This window comes from Gasterosteus aculeatus, chromosome 17, assembly GCF_964276395.1.
Source record: "Gasterosteus aculeatus chromosome 17, fGasAcu3.hap1.1, whole genome shotgun sequence".
Lineage (NCBI taxonomy): Eukaryota > Metazoa > Chordata > Actinopteri > Perciformes > Gasterosteidae > Gasterosteus > Gasterosteus aculeatus.
In genome coordinates this window covers 7,241,785-7,254,574 of record NC_135705.1, presented here as the reverse complement: position 1 = coordinate 7,254,574, position 12,790 = coordinate 7,241,785, and the positions used below count along the sequence as shown (strand labels likewise).

The window sequence follows — 12,790 nt, the reverse complement described above, 5'->3', positions numbered from 1 at the left end:
ACCACTTTAATTTTTGTCCGACTACACACGTTTTTCCAAGCTGTGTGACCACCAGAAACATATTACGGTTTGCTAAATATGTCCAGGACCATTTAGAAAAGCATTACGTCTACTGTTGGTTTTCATGCAAATATCTTTGCTAGGAAATATGTCCATGTCCTTGTGGGGAATATCCACATTCAGTGTTGCATGCAAATGTAGATGCAAAAGCAACGCTGAGGTGAATGCAAAACAGGAAAAATAAAAACATTCAATACAAATCAGCTCTGGCAGTATTGAGCTTTTGACACTTGCTGGTTATCTTATTTATGGCTGTTGAATGTAACACAACACACACAAATACATACACTAAAGATGCAGAGTGAATGTTTCCTTCTTCACTACAGAGCAAGACAAATTAGACAATAGTGTAATTAAAAAATATGCTATATCATTCACAAGTCCTTCAAAATTAGGAAGGTTCTGATCTAGACATTATCATAATAATAGTGAAATTATACAGATATTGCTTTTTATGATAAGATTGGTAAAAGAAAATGTCATGTCATTTCATCCCACAGATGTAAATATGGGTGAAATGGTATGAGGATCATTTGAGCCGGTTTGCGGTAACTTTGTATCACATCCTCCGGTGGCCGGTTATGGGAGGGGCCCATTGCACCAATTTGACTTTGGCGGTTTCGGGTGAGTTTGCATACAACAACTGATGCACTGACACATATGCACGCTGTTCTCATTACTTCAGGCTTCAGTCCTGGCCATGTGCAACATGGCTGCACCTTTCACTCTGTTAGTTTTGTGCTGGGCATTCAGACCGACCTGCAGTGAGAATCCACCTGAATGGTTTCACAACATTTCTACCGACCTCTTCCATTTGCCTGGGGACATTATGCTCGGAGGGCTTTTTCCCATTAACATGCTCTCCAGCAACCTCAGCCAGAGGAGGGAGCCTGACAACATCAGTTGTGAAAGGTAAGATGTTGTGAAAAACAACAGTCTTGGGAAAATAATGACCGCATTATTTGAGATTCTGCACAAATATCTAAGCTTTACCCAACTAACCACATTTCTACTTTGTTTTCTCTTTTATTTGCTTGTGTTCCCACAGTGTAAATACATTAGGACTTGGCCTCGCTCTGGTAATGAAATATGCAGTGGATGAGATCAATGCACAACAAATTCTGCTTCCTGGCATCAAGTTGGGTTTTGAAACCTATGATACATGCAAACAATCTGCCGTCGTTGTAAAGCCCACCTTGTCTTTCCTCGCTGCAAAATCCAACAAAGCCCTATCTGTGCAGTGTAATTACACAGAATATGAGACCAGCATATCAGCGGTGATTGGTCCCCTAAGCTCAGAAATGGTATCGGTCATAGGAAAACTCCTGGGATTCTTTCTGATGCCGCAGGTATGGCTACATACATGTCAAGTCATATGTCTGCTGACATTCACATCTTGGCCTGGTTAAACACATTTTTGTGGAATATTCCAAATGCTAAAATCTCATTTGCAAAGTGAGGCTGGAAATTTGCTTCTTGTTCAGCAAATAAGATGATTATTTTATCACGGAGGCAAGTGAGTCTTTTAGAAAAAGATGAATGCTTGCTGTCCTACAAATGCCTAATCATTTGTTGTTATAATTGCCCATCAGTAACCTTTTGAAACTGCAGGTAGATTGAGAGCACTTGCCCACTTGCTGTAAAAATGACCACAGTAAATGTGCATTAGGCCTTTTATTTCAAGACTGAAGAATTGATTGTTAACATCTGCGTGTCGTGGATTTTCTCAATCCAGGTAAGCTTTGGTGCCACCAGTGACAAATTCAGTAACAAGCTTCTCTACCCGTCATTCTTCCGCACGGTTCCCAGTGACAAATGGCAAGTGGCGGCCATGGTGGAACTGTTGGAGCGCTTTGCTTGGAACTGGGTGGCAGTGGTGGGCAGTGAAGAGGAGTATGGAAAAGCTGGTGTGCAGGAATTCTCCAAATTGGCAGAGAACACGTCCATCTGTGTGGCCTATCAGGGACTAATTCCAGTGTATACGGCCCCTAAATCAGCAATAGATACCATCATCGACAACATCGTCGCAACCAAAGTTAATGTGGTAGTGGTCTTTTCTATTGGGGAGCAAGCTAAGCTCCTTTTTATTGAGGTTAGTGCACTTTAGAAGTAGTGTACAAGTATTACATGTTGTTGGTAGACGGATTACATACGTTTCACACAAACTGATCCAATCCAATCTACTCCAGGTCATCAAGAGGAATGTAACTGCCGTGTGGATTGGCAGCACAAGTTGGTCCATGAGTGATCAATTGACTTCGCTCCCCAATATCAGAGGAGTCGGCACCATCATCGGTTTCATTGAGAAGACAAAGCGCCTGGACCTGCTCACAGACTACACGCAGGAGCTCCTCATCAAACTGAGCAAAGAAAGGGAAAGGACCGGCCATCCAGCACCTAAATCAAATTATACAAAAAATCCCTGCCCACGATGTTGGGACCTGTCAACTGCAAATATTACCCTGGTCAAAGATCCCGCAGTGGAGCACCAAGCTTTCAGTGTGTATGCCGCCATCTACAGTGTTGCACAGGCCCTGCACAACCTGCTGCAATGCAATTCAACCGCCTGCATCCACGGACCTGAAACCCAAATCCTTCCCTGGAAGGTGATTTATTTTGTTAGTCTGCTGTATGATTGTGATTTGTAATAAAATAACCGGTTAACAGCACTAACATGAATGTATTAATACAAATCTTGTCTTGCAGCTGTTGGAGGTTTTAAAGAATACGTCTGTGAACATAAACGGCACACATTTACAGTTTGACAGTCAAGGCAACCCAAATATAGGATATGATATAATTCAGTGGGTCTGGAACGCTTCACATTTTGAATTTGTACCTGTTGGTAGCTTTCCTGGAAAGTTGTTAATCAACAAAACCCTCTTCAAATGGCACACTACAAACACAGAGGTAATTTCAGCAAATTACAAAGAAATTGTTATAAACCGTTGAACATGTATACTTGTTTGTGCACAATGATTTGTGGTCATCTTCCACACGATCATAATCCAGTTTTGATTCCTAAAATGTTGCAATGGTTACCATTGCAATTCTAACTTTAATGGCACAACTTCTGCAGGTTCCTATGTCCACCTGTTCAGCAGACTGTATGGAGGGGCAAGTCCGCAGAGTCAAAGGCTTCCATTCCTGCTGTTTTGATTGTATCGACTGTTTGCACGGAACTTACCATGCAAAACATGGTAATGTGCTATCTGTCAACAACTAATCCAAATTTAAAGTAATACCGAAGCATTTTTCGGGAAAATGTTGTGCTTTCTGACTTCTAGACGACATCCAGTGCACAAAGTGCCCAAATCGTACGTGGTCCGAGCACCGCAGCACTGTTTGCAAACCACCCACCTTCTCCTATTTGTCCTGGGACACATCCGAGGCTCTGGGACTCACACTGGCTGTGGTGCTGCTCCTGGTGTGTGAGATTTCAGTGGGTGTTGTGTTCCTGAAACACCGGGGGACCCCGGTGATAACAGCCTCGGGGGGAGCCCTAAGTTATGTGGCTCTGGTTAGCCTGATGGGAGCTTGCCTCAGTCTTCTGCTCTTCCTGGGGACGCCGGGGGACTTGGTGTGTCGTATTCAGCTGCCCTTCTTCTCCATTTTCCAATCAGTGGCCCTCTCCATTATGACTTTCATCTCCCTGCAGGTGAGAAATGACAAGCAAAGAACTTTAATGCAGACAACTGTAAGACAAAAAAAGCACGCAATCTTGTGACAATTGCGTCTTTTTCAACAGATTCTGTACGCGACAGAGTTCCCAAAGAAGGCCGCCTCTCATCTGCACGTACTAAGAGGCCCCGGAACCTGGCTGTTTGTGCTGGCGTGCTGTGTTCTGCAGGCCGGTCTGTGTGGCTTTTTTGTTCACGACGGGCCTTCGCTGTCTCAGTATAAGGCAAATATGGAAATAAACTTTGTGGCAGCGTTTCTGGCATGTCCAATGTCACCCTTGTCTGGATTTGCTCTCATACAAGGTTTCAACTGCCTAATGGCCCTCGTATCTTTTATGTGCACCTTCATGGCAACAAAGCCTCTTCACCAGTACAACCTCGCCAGGGACATCACCTTCTCCTCTCTGTTCTACTGCGTGATATGGGTGACCTTTATACCGATCTACATGGGTATGGAAGTGAAGGGCAAGTCTATAGTGCATGTTCTTTTCTCCCTAGCAAGCAACTTGGCATTGGTGGCAGCCTACTACTTCCCAAAATGCTACTTGCTGTTGAGAACGCCTGAGCTCAATACAGCAGAGCAATTTGGTACCTTCCTAGAGGGGGCTCCAGTAACACAAGCTAGCGAGGAACCACAGCCCCAGAATGAGGAAAGGACATGAACTTAATTGCAGTTTTATGATTAAAATAATCTGTACCAGTCAAACATCTTGTAATTTTTACACTTGCCTGCCGTATTTGTAAAAGTTTGCGTGTGTCATGAACTACTTTAGGACTACGGTATGGACACTTAGACTGTAATATAAATGTTGTGGTAAGAAGAAAAAAAAGGCATCCGCTTAAATGTGCATTTTGTCATTTACATTATAATAAAGAGTAAATATTTCTCGGTTAACATGGCTAACATTTCTATGTTTATGCAATACAAATGCAAATACGTGTATTTATATGGGATAACATTTTATTGCATGGCTTTTAAAGCTACTGATACAGTATGTACAATTTGAAAATGTAATGAACGTAGCCCTACAATATTTTAGTTTTGAGTGTAAATTTAATTAGTGGTGAAAAGCATTTAATAAATTAAATTACACACTCTACTACTTTAATTAAGCCAAAGCATATGAAAATCATGCTATTTTATACTTTTCTTAAGGAATGTTGTACTTCCTTCCGTTCTGCTGCATCAATTCAAAAGCTGAAGTTCGTTAGGGAAATGTAGTCCTTCTCTACCAATCTAAATGTGTGCAGATTTCATTTGATGATATTAAAGTAAGTGGGAGCTTTACTAATAAAGATCATGACTTGCTGATGTGGGTGTATTGGTGTCTGACTTGTAACCTGGGGCCCCAAATGGCTAATTAATGAATAATTCATGTTTAGTTGTTCGGAAATAAACATACAGCTAAAAACAATGCCGAACAAGGTAGGCAAACATTTTTCTACAAAAAAAGATGGGCGTCACAACATTAGAATTGCTGTAGCTGTGCACTCAACTTTTATAGCCGTCCTCACACAAAAGAACATTACAGAACAATTGACATGACCGACACCTACACATTGATGACGTGAGTTTGCCATAGTTCTTAATTAAGAGGCCTCTTAAGAGGCTTGAACAGGACATGCAGGTTTGAAGGGGTGAATGGTGATGACGACGGTGGCAATGACGAGTGATGAGTGGCAGGGGTGATGGCGAAGGTAACAACAGGAAGCCACGTCCAATTAGAGGTGTTCAATAATAATAGACCATCATTTTTCTATTAGTACTATTTATTGCAAAACAATCAACACATGCTCCTTCGTCCACGTCGGCATGTGTGGATCTGAATTATACAGCTGGACATCGAGAAAGTATACATGCTCAATAAAAAATTGAATGAAAATAAAAACCATTAAATACATGAAGAAATTGGAATATATTAATACTTACAGATGAATTATACTCATACAGCCATCTACTGGTATAGAGGATAAACACAGATTAAAGTAACACACTTTTTTTAAATTTTCACACAAACAATGTCCCCTCCCCCCATGTTGTGTGTCACGTTTTTGGCCCTCTGCACTCAAGCTGTCCGTCAGAGACTCCCAGGGCCCTTAGCAACGGTTGCTAACAACTCAGGGCTGCTGTGAGCCTGCCGTGTGTCCTGGGAGGTGGCGCTGGGGTTTTTATTTAAAAACTGGTGAGATTCATTATTATTTGTTCTCAACGTCTGGCACATTTTAGATCCCTTTCATATGTTAGCTAACTGTAACCAGGGTAGATGTTTTTAGATAGAGGTTCATCAGAATAGATGAGTTTTTCTATAGCAGCTCGCAAGAATCATGGCTACTTTGTTTGGTTTTTCTAGCCATGTTATAAGTGTGCGTTGTGGGTATGCTCGATTTGATGGCCTTTCTATCTTATAACTGAATATTATTATTGCTCTGCCAGTCGGACGATCTTAAGCCAAGATCGGTAAATCGATATTTGATCGTGCTGTGAAAAACAATCATGCAGCTCTGCTCACAGTTCTGGTTTGTGGAGATAAATGTGTATTGTTCAAAAGTAAAACTACCACACAAGGTATGCAGTAGTAAAATAAAACATCTACACTTTAAATGTGTGTTTCAAGTACATAGTTAAGACAACAAGCTTAAGCTTTCAATCCTCAAATTTAACATGAGGTTTGGTTGGAATAGAACTAATGGTTCTAAGGAAAGGAAAAGGTCATTTCCACGAGTAGATGTTCATTATTTTCTGCAAGAAACATCACTTTAATTTTTATTTCCATCCAAGAAAGCCCAGTGTCACGATGCCACGGAGAAGATTGGCCAGTAGTGCCCACTCAGACAGCACTGTGATGGATATTGATGGAACAGGTAATTTTAGTTATGTTGCTATCAACTCATAGATGTTAACTCTTATCTTGCACATTGCATGGTTGATGCAGGTATAATGTGCATACGATTTATTAAAGCAGAATCAGAGATAGCCAAACTGCAGAGACAGTTCAGGATCATGGAAGGAGATCGGCAGGCCTACAACATTCAGGCCAGGAAGCAGATCCGCAAACAACAGTAAATAATCACTACGCCCACATCACTTTGTCAAATGTCTACGCGTGTTTTTTTTTTGTATTTGCCTAATGAGTTGTATGTATGTGATGTGGATGAAGGCAGGAGATACAGAATCTGCTGAAGGAGCAGGAGGACCTGCATATGAACCTTGGTGCATTTAAAAGCTTGTCACGCCAACAGCAGGACAGCGAGGACGCTCAGTGTCTCCGTGCTCTGCTGGAGCAGAGAGACGTGTTAGAGGAGGAGACGGAGAAAGAGAAGCAGCGTCAAAAAGAACTTGAGAAAGAGGTGATGAAAGTTTGCCAGTAACTCAATATGATCCTATATATGTCATGTTTAGTGATATATTTGGTAATAGAAAACAGTTTGTGTTGTGTTTTTGTGATAAGCAGATTACAAACATGGAGTTGAAGCTGGTAGAGTTGAGGAAAGGGGAGGTCAGTACTGGGGATGCGCAGACGTCTGTGTTACAGCGGACTCAGAAGGCCGTACGCACTTTGGAATACAAACTGAACAAAGTAAGTTGTGAAATTCATTATCACAAAATAACAGACTCCCAACTACTATCAATGTATATTCTTATTCCTTTTCTGTTTTTACACGGCATAGCATGCGATCGCATGTACTTATTTGGCATTAACGGCTGATTAATGTTCTATGTTCTATGTCCTCTCCAGTGCTTGACTCGCTTCAATGAGCAGCTGACCAAAAACTGCCACCTGAGAGAGGAGTTGCAGACACTTCACATTGAGCGCATCCGTTTCCAGCAACTACACAACAAACTGGACAAGGTCAGAGGCCAACACCACGCGTCATTCAAAGACCTGTTTGTGAGCTGGTTTTCAACACAGTTTTATTTTTTGTGTGTTGTAGGAACTCTACGATGTCCGAAAGAAAATCAGGGAAATTGTCAACCTGTCCACTGCAGCCTACGATGCCAGGTCATATTTTCGACTGTTGTGTAACTTATCAAACTGATATGCGTGTCATTAACCTTTGTTTGGGCATTATTTATAAACCTTTGTACTTTAGAGTGGAAGCTCAGTCCAAGATGACGATGATGAAGGAGAAGGCAGAGAAGGACCTCGCCCAGTACAATGCTGAGATGAAGGAACTGGAAAGGGTTATTGCACAAGAGTTCAGCCTGAAGGAGTTTATGACCACCAAGTGCAGCGAGAGGAGTGAGCAGGACCGGGGCAATGAGATGGAACACAAACAACGTAAGAGTGTGTTGGGCCACGGTTTGCTGTTTTGACAACTATGATAATGAAAAAAGACATCTATCTAACATCCATTCGTCATTCCCCGTCTTTGCCCAACGGTATACTGGCAAACGCCACAGCATTGCGACACAAACTGGGCAGCACGGCCAAACTAACAGTGGTGGGTGGTGGCGGTAAATTCAGCGGGGTGGGTTAGTGCGTGACTGCGAAGTGCGTATGCAATGTTGTGTAGTGGTGGAACATACCATAATGTCAAAAGAGTGCAGAAGCACACGCCCATGTGTGGCAAGAGCTGCTGATGAGCTCAGGTGTTTCCACTGTGCTGGTGAACCTCTAGCACACCTTATATATATATATATATCCAACACAGGCAGGCCTGTCACAATTGCGGAGTTATTGCTCACAGAAATGTGGGGGGGGGGTTTAATCAAAAATACAATACGTCCTCAGATGTGTCAGTAACATTTTATTTTTTTATTGGTATGTCTGCTTTCAGTCAAAATGTAAATTGGACTTGGAATTAGCGAAAGCAGTGATTGGTAAGTGCAACTAATAGTCAATCAAACAGTGTTAACCCAGTACAATTGACACACAAATTAAAATATGAATTGTCATTAATTAATTGTAGAAACAAAAACAAGTGTTAACGTTCCTGGAAACAGTCTGTCCTTCCAGCAATTTATTGAACACTCTGTTAATACCTGGCCTCAGTGGCAATAACAAAAGACAGACGCGCTATAGGAACAATTAACAAAAGAAGCTTTATTTAACTTCAGTATTTGAAAAATGGGGCGAGGATATAAGTGAAGTGTGCAGGGTGTGGTGTGCATTAATGACAGATGTGGACGGTCAAACAGAGAGCAAGCTGCTAGCTGCAACCAGACATAAATAACTCTCAGGTGCTCCCTGTGGTTCTAGCAGAGAACAGAGAGACAGAGAGAACACTGGGAGGTGAATCAGGCCGCAAAGATAATCGTGGCTGTAACATTGGACTTCTCAGTGTGTTGTTTCAGGGACGAGTAGCCAGAAATTGGGGTTTGGTTTTAGGGATGTGTTAAATAATTGTAGCTGGGACCCGGTGTAATTCTAAAATAACCATTACTGTTATTGAAAAATAGGTTATGCGAAATATTGTATGTCGAATTATGTTCGCAACGTTTTCCTGAATGACATTGGTTATATTCATTTTTTTTTGTGTACATAAACAAAACACAACAAAAATACTGTTGAATGCATATTGATAAATGTGCGTGCTTTGAATTCCTCAGAAAAGCTGTTCTGAGCAGACTAGATGGCTTAAAGACTTCAGACTTCAGCGTCTCTAGTAGCAGCACTGATTTAAAAATAAAAAACAGATGATAGCGACGCCGAAAGCGGCCGTTATACAGTGCTGATGGTACTGACATGAAGGTGCTTCTGTTTCCAAGTGGCAGAGATGAAGGAGCAGAGGAGGACGTCCTCGGGGGAAGAGTCGCCGGGCGTTCTGGAGGAGGTGTTCGAGAGGATCCAGACAGTGACCGGGGAGGACAACCTGGACATGCTGGTCTCCAGGTTCATCCAGGGTACGTATTACCAACACACGCTCACTGTGTCAGACTCGCACAAAGACAACACTTGCGGTAAACAGTTTAGTTTCAGTTGAAGAGATTTAAATGTTTCTCTATTTTGTATTGCTGTTTTTTCTGCCCAGTTGAAGACCAGAACTTTGCACACTTCAACTTTGTAAATGAGCAAAACATGGAGGCTGAGGCCCTGCGAGATCATATCAGCAAGGTGAGTGTTTTTTCTACTGCGGGTGGTTGGTTCACACCAATTATTTATATATTTTAACGTCAATATGTGAATGTGTGAATTTGTAGACACAAGCAGAGATACAGCAATTACGTGCAGCAGATCTGCAGCAGGAGCAGGATCATCGCTCTCTGCTGAGAGACATCGAACAGCAACAAAAGGAAAACCAGTTTCAAGCCGAGGACTATGAAATCCAAGCCGGCATCATAAGCCAAATACTGGACGAGATCAAAACAGGTTTGGCATACAGCAAGGAATTATTTCAATATTGTATTGATAATTGAGGCAGAATATTGTCTTACATTTTGATATCACACTCATTCATTTTCTGATACCAGACTGTTCTATCATTTGCCATCATATCCACATTACTCATCACGAATACCACAAAAACCATCCAGTATTGCTGCAAAATTGGTATCTAAGTATTCTAGGTAAAAAATATTGTTACCCTTTACCCCCAGCCTTAGTTTGGCCACAGTTATTTTACTGGTCTATAATTTCCTCATTCTTCTAAGTCAGGTCATCAAGTAGTTTTATAATTAGTAATTACAGGGAAAATCGGAACACGGTTCTATTAATATAAATTAAATAATTAATTCCAACATATAGGCAGCGTGACCTTGAGTCTTTTAGAGTGTTCAGCTGGTCGGGTAATCGTGCAAAACGTGTAAAAGAAATTCTACAGACAAGCATGTGGTTAAGCATATAAAACACATGACTATTAAAAAAAATCCAACAGGACATTAATAATCATTGAATGTTTACACTGGTTTGATCTGAGCAGTTCTCTCAAGCAAAAGTTATATCCCTTAAAACAGTTATCAAATTATATTATATTTCCTGGAGACAAACCTTAAAATTATCAAGAAATTACAAATACATTTATATTAGAATCTGGTCTTTCCGTCTCACAGGCGTGACCAGCATCTTCTCTAAAATGGATTGTGACCGCTCAGTGATGGAGGATACACTGGGCTCCTCTACAGGGAGCGCTGAGAACAACATCATGTCCCACCTGGGTCTGGTGGAACAGAAGACCAACGAGCTGCTCACCATACGAGCTTTCCTCAATTCTAAAGTAACCTGTCAATCTCTGGCTTTCCTTTTCTTGCGACGGTTCCCGTCGTATTTCTGCCAAGTAATGTAAAGTGTCTCTGGATTTTTGACTCTTGCAGGATCTAGAAAAGGACTACAATCCAAAAGACTTAGCCACATTTCTTTTGGGTCAAAATCCAGAACTGCTTCAGCAGACTGTCAACATCCAACCTGAAATCCACAGGTCTGCTTTCTATCTGGTCAATTTGATGCCTGTGTGTTTATTATTATTATTAAACTCACACATGCATTTAAACACTGTGAATATCCGGTTGATATCTGCGTCTGTGTTGGACTCCACAGTTTGGGATTTGATCCAGAAGAGTCTCCTGTCACCGACGAGGACGAACGACCACTTTCACAGGGGGAACTGCGCAAACGGATATGGAAAGGGGTTAGTGCCGGTCCTGCACTTAAATTCAATCTTAAATCCAGCTTTTCCTCGTGATACAGTTCTCCCAGTACTTTGTTCATTCTTCTGGACATGATTCACAGGTTCTGCAGAAAGAGAGTTCAGCTCGGCAGGCAGCAACCAAAGCCTCAAAGATCAACCAGCAGTTTGGTGGCCGGCTGCGCTCTCTGGAGGACCCACTAATCTGACATATTGGCCTCTATGTTTGAATTGGGATCCTCTTCATCTGAATCTGGAGAGCCTGCTTTTGTTGTGGCCACTGGTGAGAACCAGCCAGATTGACCATTTTGAAATGTTGCAGGCTGCACATGTAAACATTTAAACCTTAATTATGTTATGCATGTCACCTATTATGAGGACTTATTGGCACGACTTGTTCAATGGCCACATGTTGGTGGGATTTGTTTCGTTGAAACTAATTAGGTTTGGAGCTATAAAGATGCCCTTTCAGATTCTGGTAACCAGCTGTCCTTTTGATGTGGGACTTGCCATCTGGCTTTGACTGTGCAATCTGGTTGCAGTACAACCCTCCCGCTCTGGCAGCTCTTCATTACGTGATGGTTGCTGCTATGCTCAAACAGAAAGGTTGGGGGCAGCAGAACCTTTTGTAATCCTAATTGGCAGACTGAGCCCTTAAGCCTGTGTTTCTAAAAAGGACAAGAGGAGCATTTTGCGCTTCACTGTACACACAGATTTAGAACATATTTTGGTTGCTGAAATTATGCAGATGTGTTTTGCCGAATCACGCTCATTTATTGTTATTTATGTGATTAATAAACTGGTATCTGGCATCTGTTTTATTAGTTATCTCAATCGTTAGAATCAACCACTCTTCATGCTCAGTCAGCTACCTGTTTGTAGCGTGGACTTCCTATATTTACTTCACGTGTTGCAATATCAGGAGCGTCTGCATCTTGTATTCAATTAATGTGGCTTGTAATGTGTGTTTTTTTAAACCTCACTTTGATCCTCATGGGTTTCAAATGTCATCTTATCCAAACATCCTGCGGTGAGCCTCTGGTGGGGAGAATTTGTCATGGACAGCTGAAGAGAGCAGCTTCCTCTGTACATATGAGACGGTACGGGGAACTTATTCTAAGAAACAGATTTTTTTTTCAACTGAAACAATTTTAAAAAAAAGGATTGTGCTATGTTCAGCATTAAAGGTCACCTTGATGCCATCATTGCTTTTTTTCTATTTATTTATCATGTGTTTTGCAAGGAAAGAATGAGCTGGGAAATGTAATTATGTCAATGATCTAAATAGAATTGTGTGGGTTTTAATTAGCATATCTGTTAAATGTTTTGTAGTATAGGTATTGGGAAGTGAAACTGTTACTCCGTTAACATTTATGACTGATTGACCAATGACTTGGGTTGCTCAGGATAATCCTCCCTGCGGCCCCAACTGTGTGCTTATGAAAACAGATTATCACAGATAAAGGAGCGCTGAGGAAAAGCAGACG

General features: G+C 41.6%; 2 protein-coding genes across 4 annotated transcripts; both read left to right on the top strand.

Annotated features, from left to right (window-relative positions):
• Positions 1-697: 697 nt before the first annotated feature.
• On the top strand, positions 698-5,050 carry tas1r3 (taste receptor, type 1, member 3). 2 transcript variants are annotated; one of them, XM_040205158.2, is made up of 8 exons: positions 698-972; positions 1,109-1,409; positions 1,796-2,152; positions 2,250-2,666; positions 2,767-2,970; positions 3,140-3,260; positions 3,348-3,718; positions 3,809-5,050. In XM_040205158.2, the coding sequence occupies exons 1-8, from the start codon at positions 761-763 to the stop codon at positions 4,400-4,402; spliced, it is 2,577 nt and encodes an 858-aa protein (XP_040061092.2). In that variant the 5' UTR covers positions 698-760; the 3' UTR covers positions 4,403-5,050. The 2 variants fall into 2 exon arrangements, with proteins under 2 accessions (XP_040061092.2, XP_077947987.1); XM_078091861.1 differs by lacking the exon at positions 1,796-2,152 and having other exon boundaries at positions 704-972.
• A 795-nt stretch (positions 5,051-5,845) lies between these two features.
• odad1 (outer dynein arm docking complex subunit 1) lies at positions 5,846-12,505 on the top strand. 2 transcript variants are annotated; one of them, XM_078091859.1, is made up of 15 exons: positions 5,846-5,923; positions 6,520-6,602; positions 6,704-6,800; positions 6,899-7,088; positions 7,193-7,318; positions 7,478-7,591; positions 7,674-7,741; positions 7,833-8,020; positions 9,451-9,585; positions 9,714-9,796; positions 9,883-10,051; positions 10,732-10,895; positions 10,993-11,096; positions 11,216-11,306; positions 11,408-12,505. In XM_078091859.1, exons 2-15 carry the CDS (start codon positions 6,536-6,538, stop codon positions 11,510-11,512), a joined length of 1,701 nt encoding a protein of 566 aa, XP_077947985.1. In that variant the 5' UTR covers positions 5,846-5,923; positions 6,520-6,535; the 3' UTR covers positions 11,513-12,505. The 2 variants fall into 2 exon arrangements, with proteins under 2 accessions (XP_077947985.1, XP_040059490.2); XM_040203556.2 differs by having other exon boundaries at positions 5,853-5,923; positions 6,701-6,800.
• The last annotated feature ends 285 nt before the right edge of the window (positions 12,506-12,790 follow it).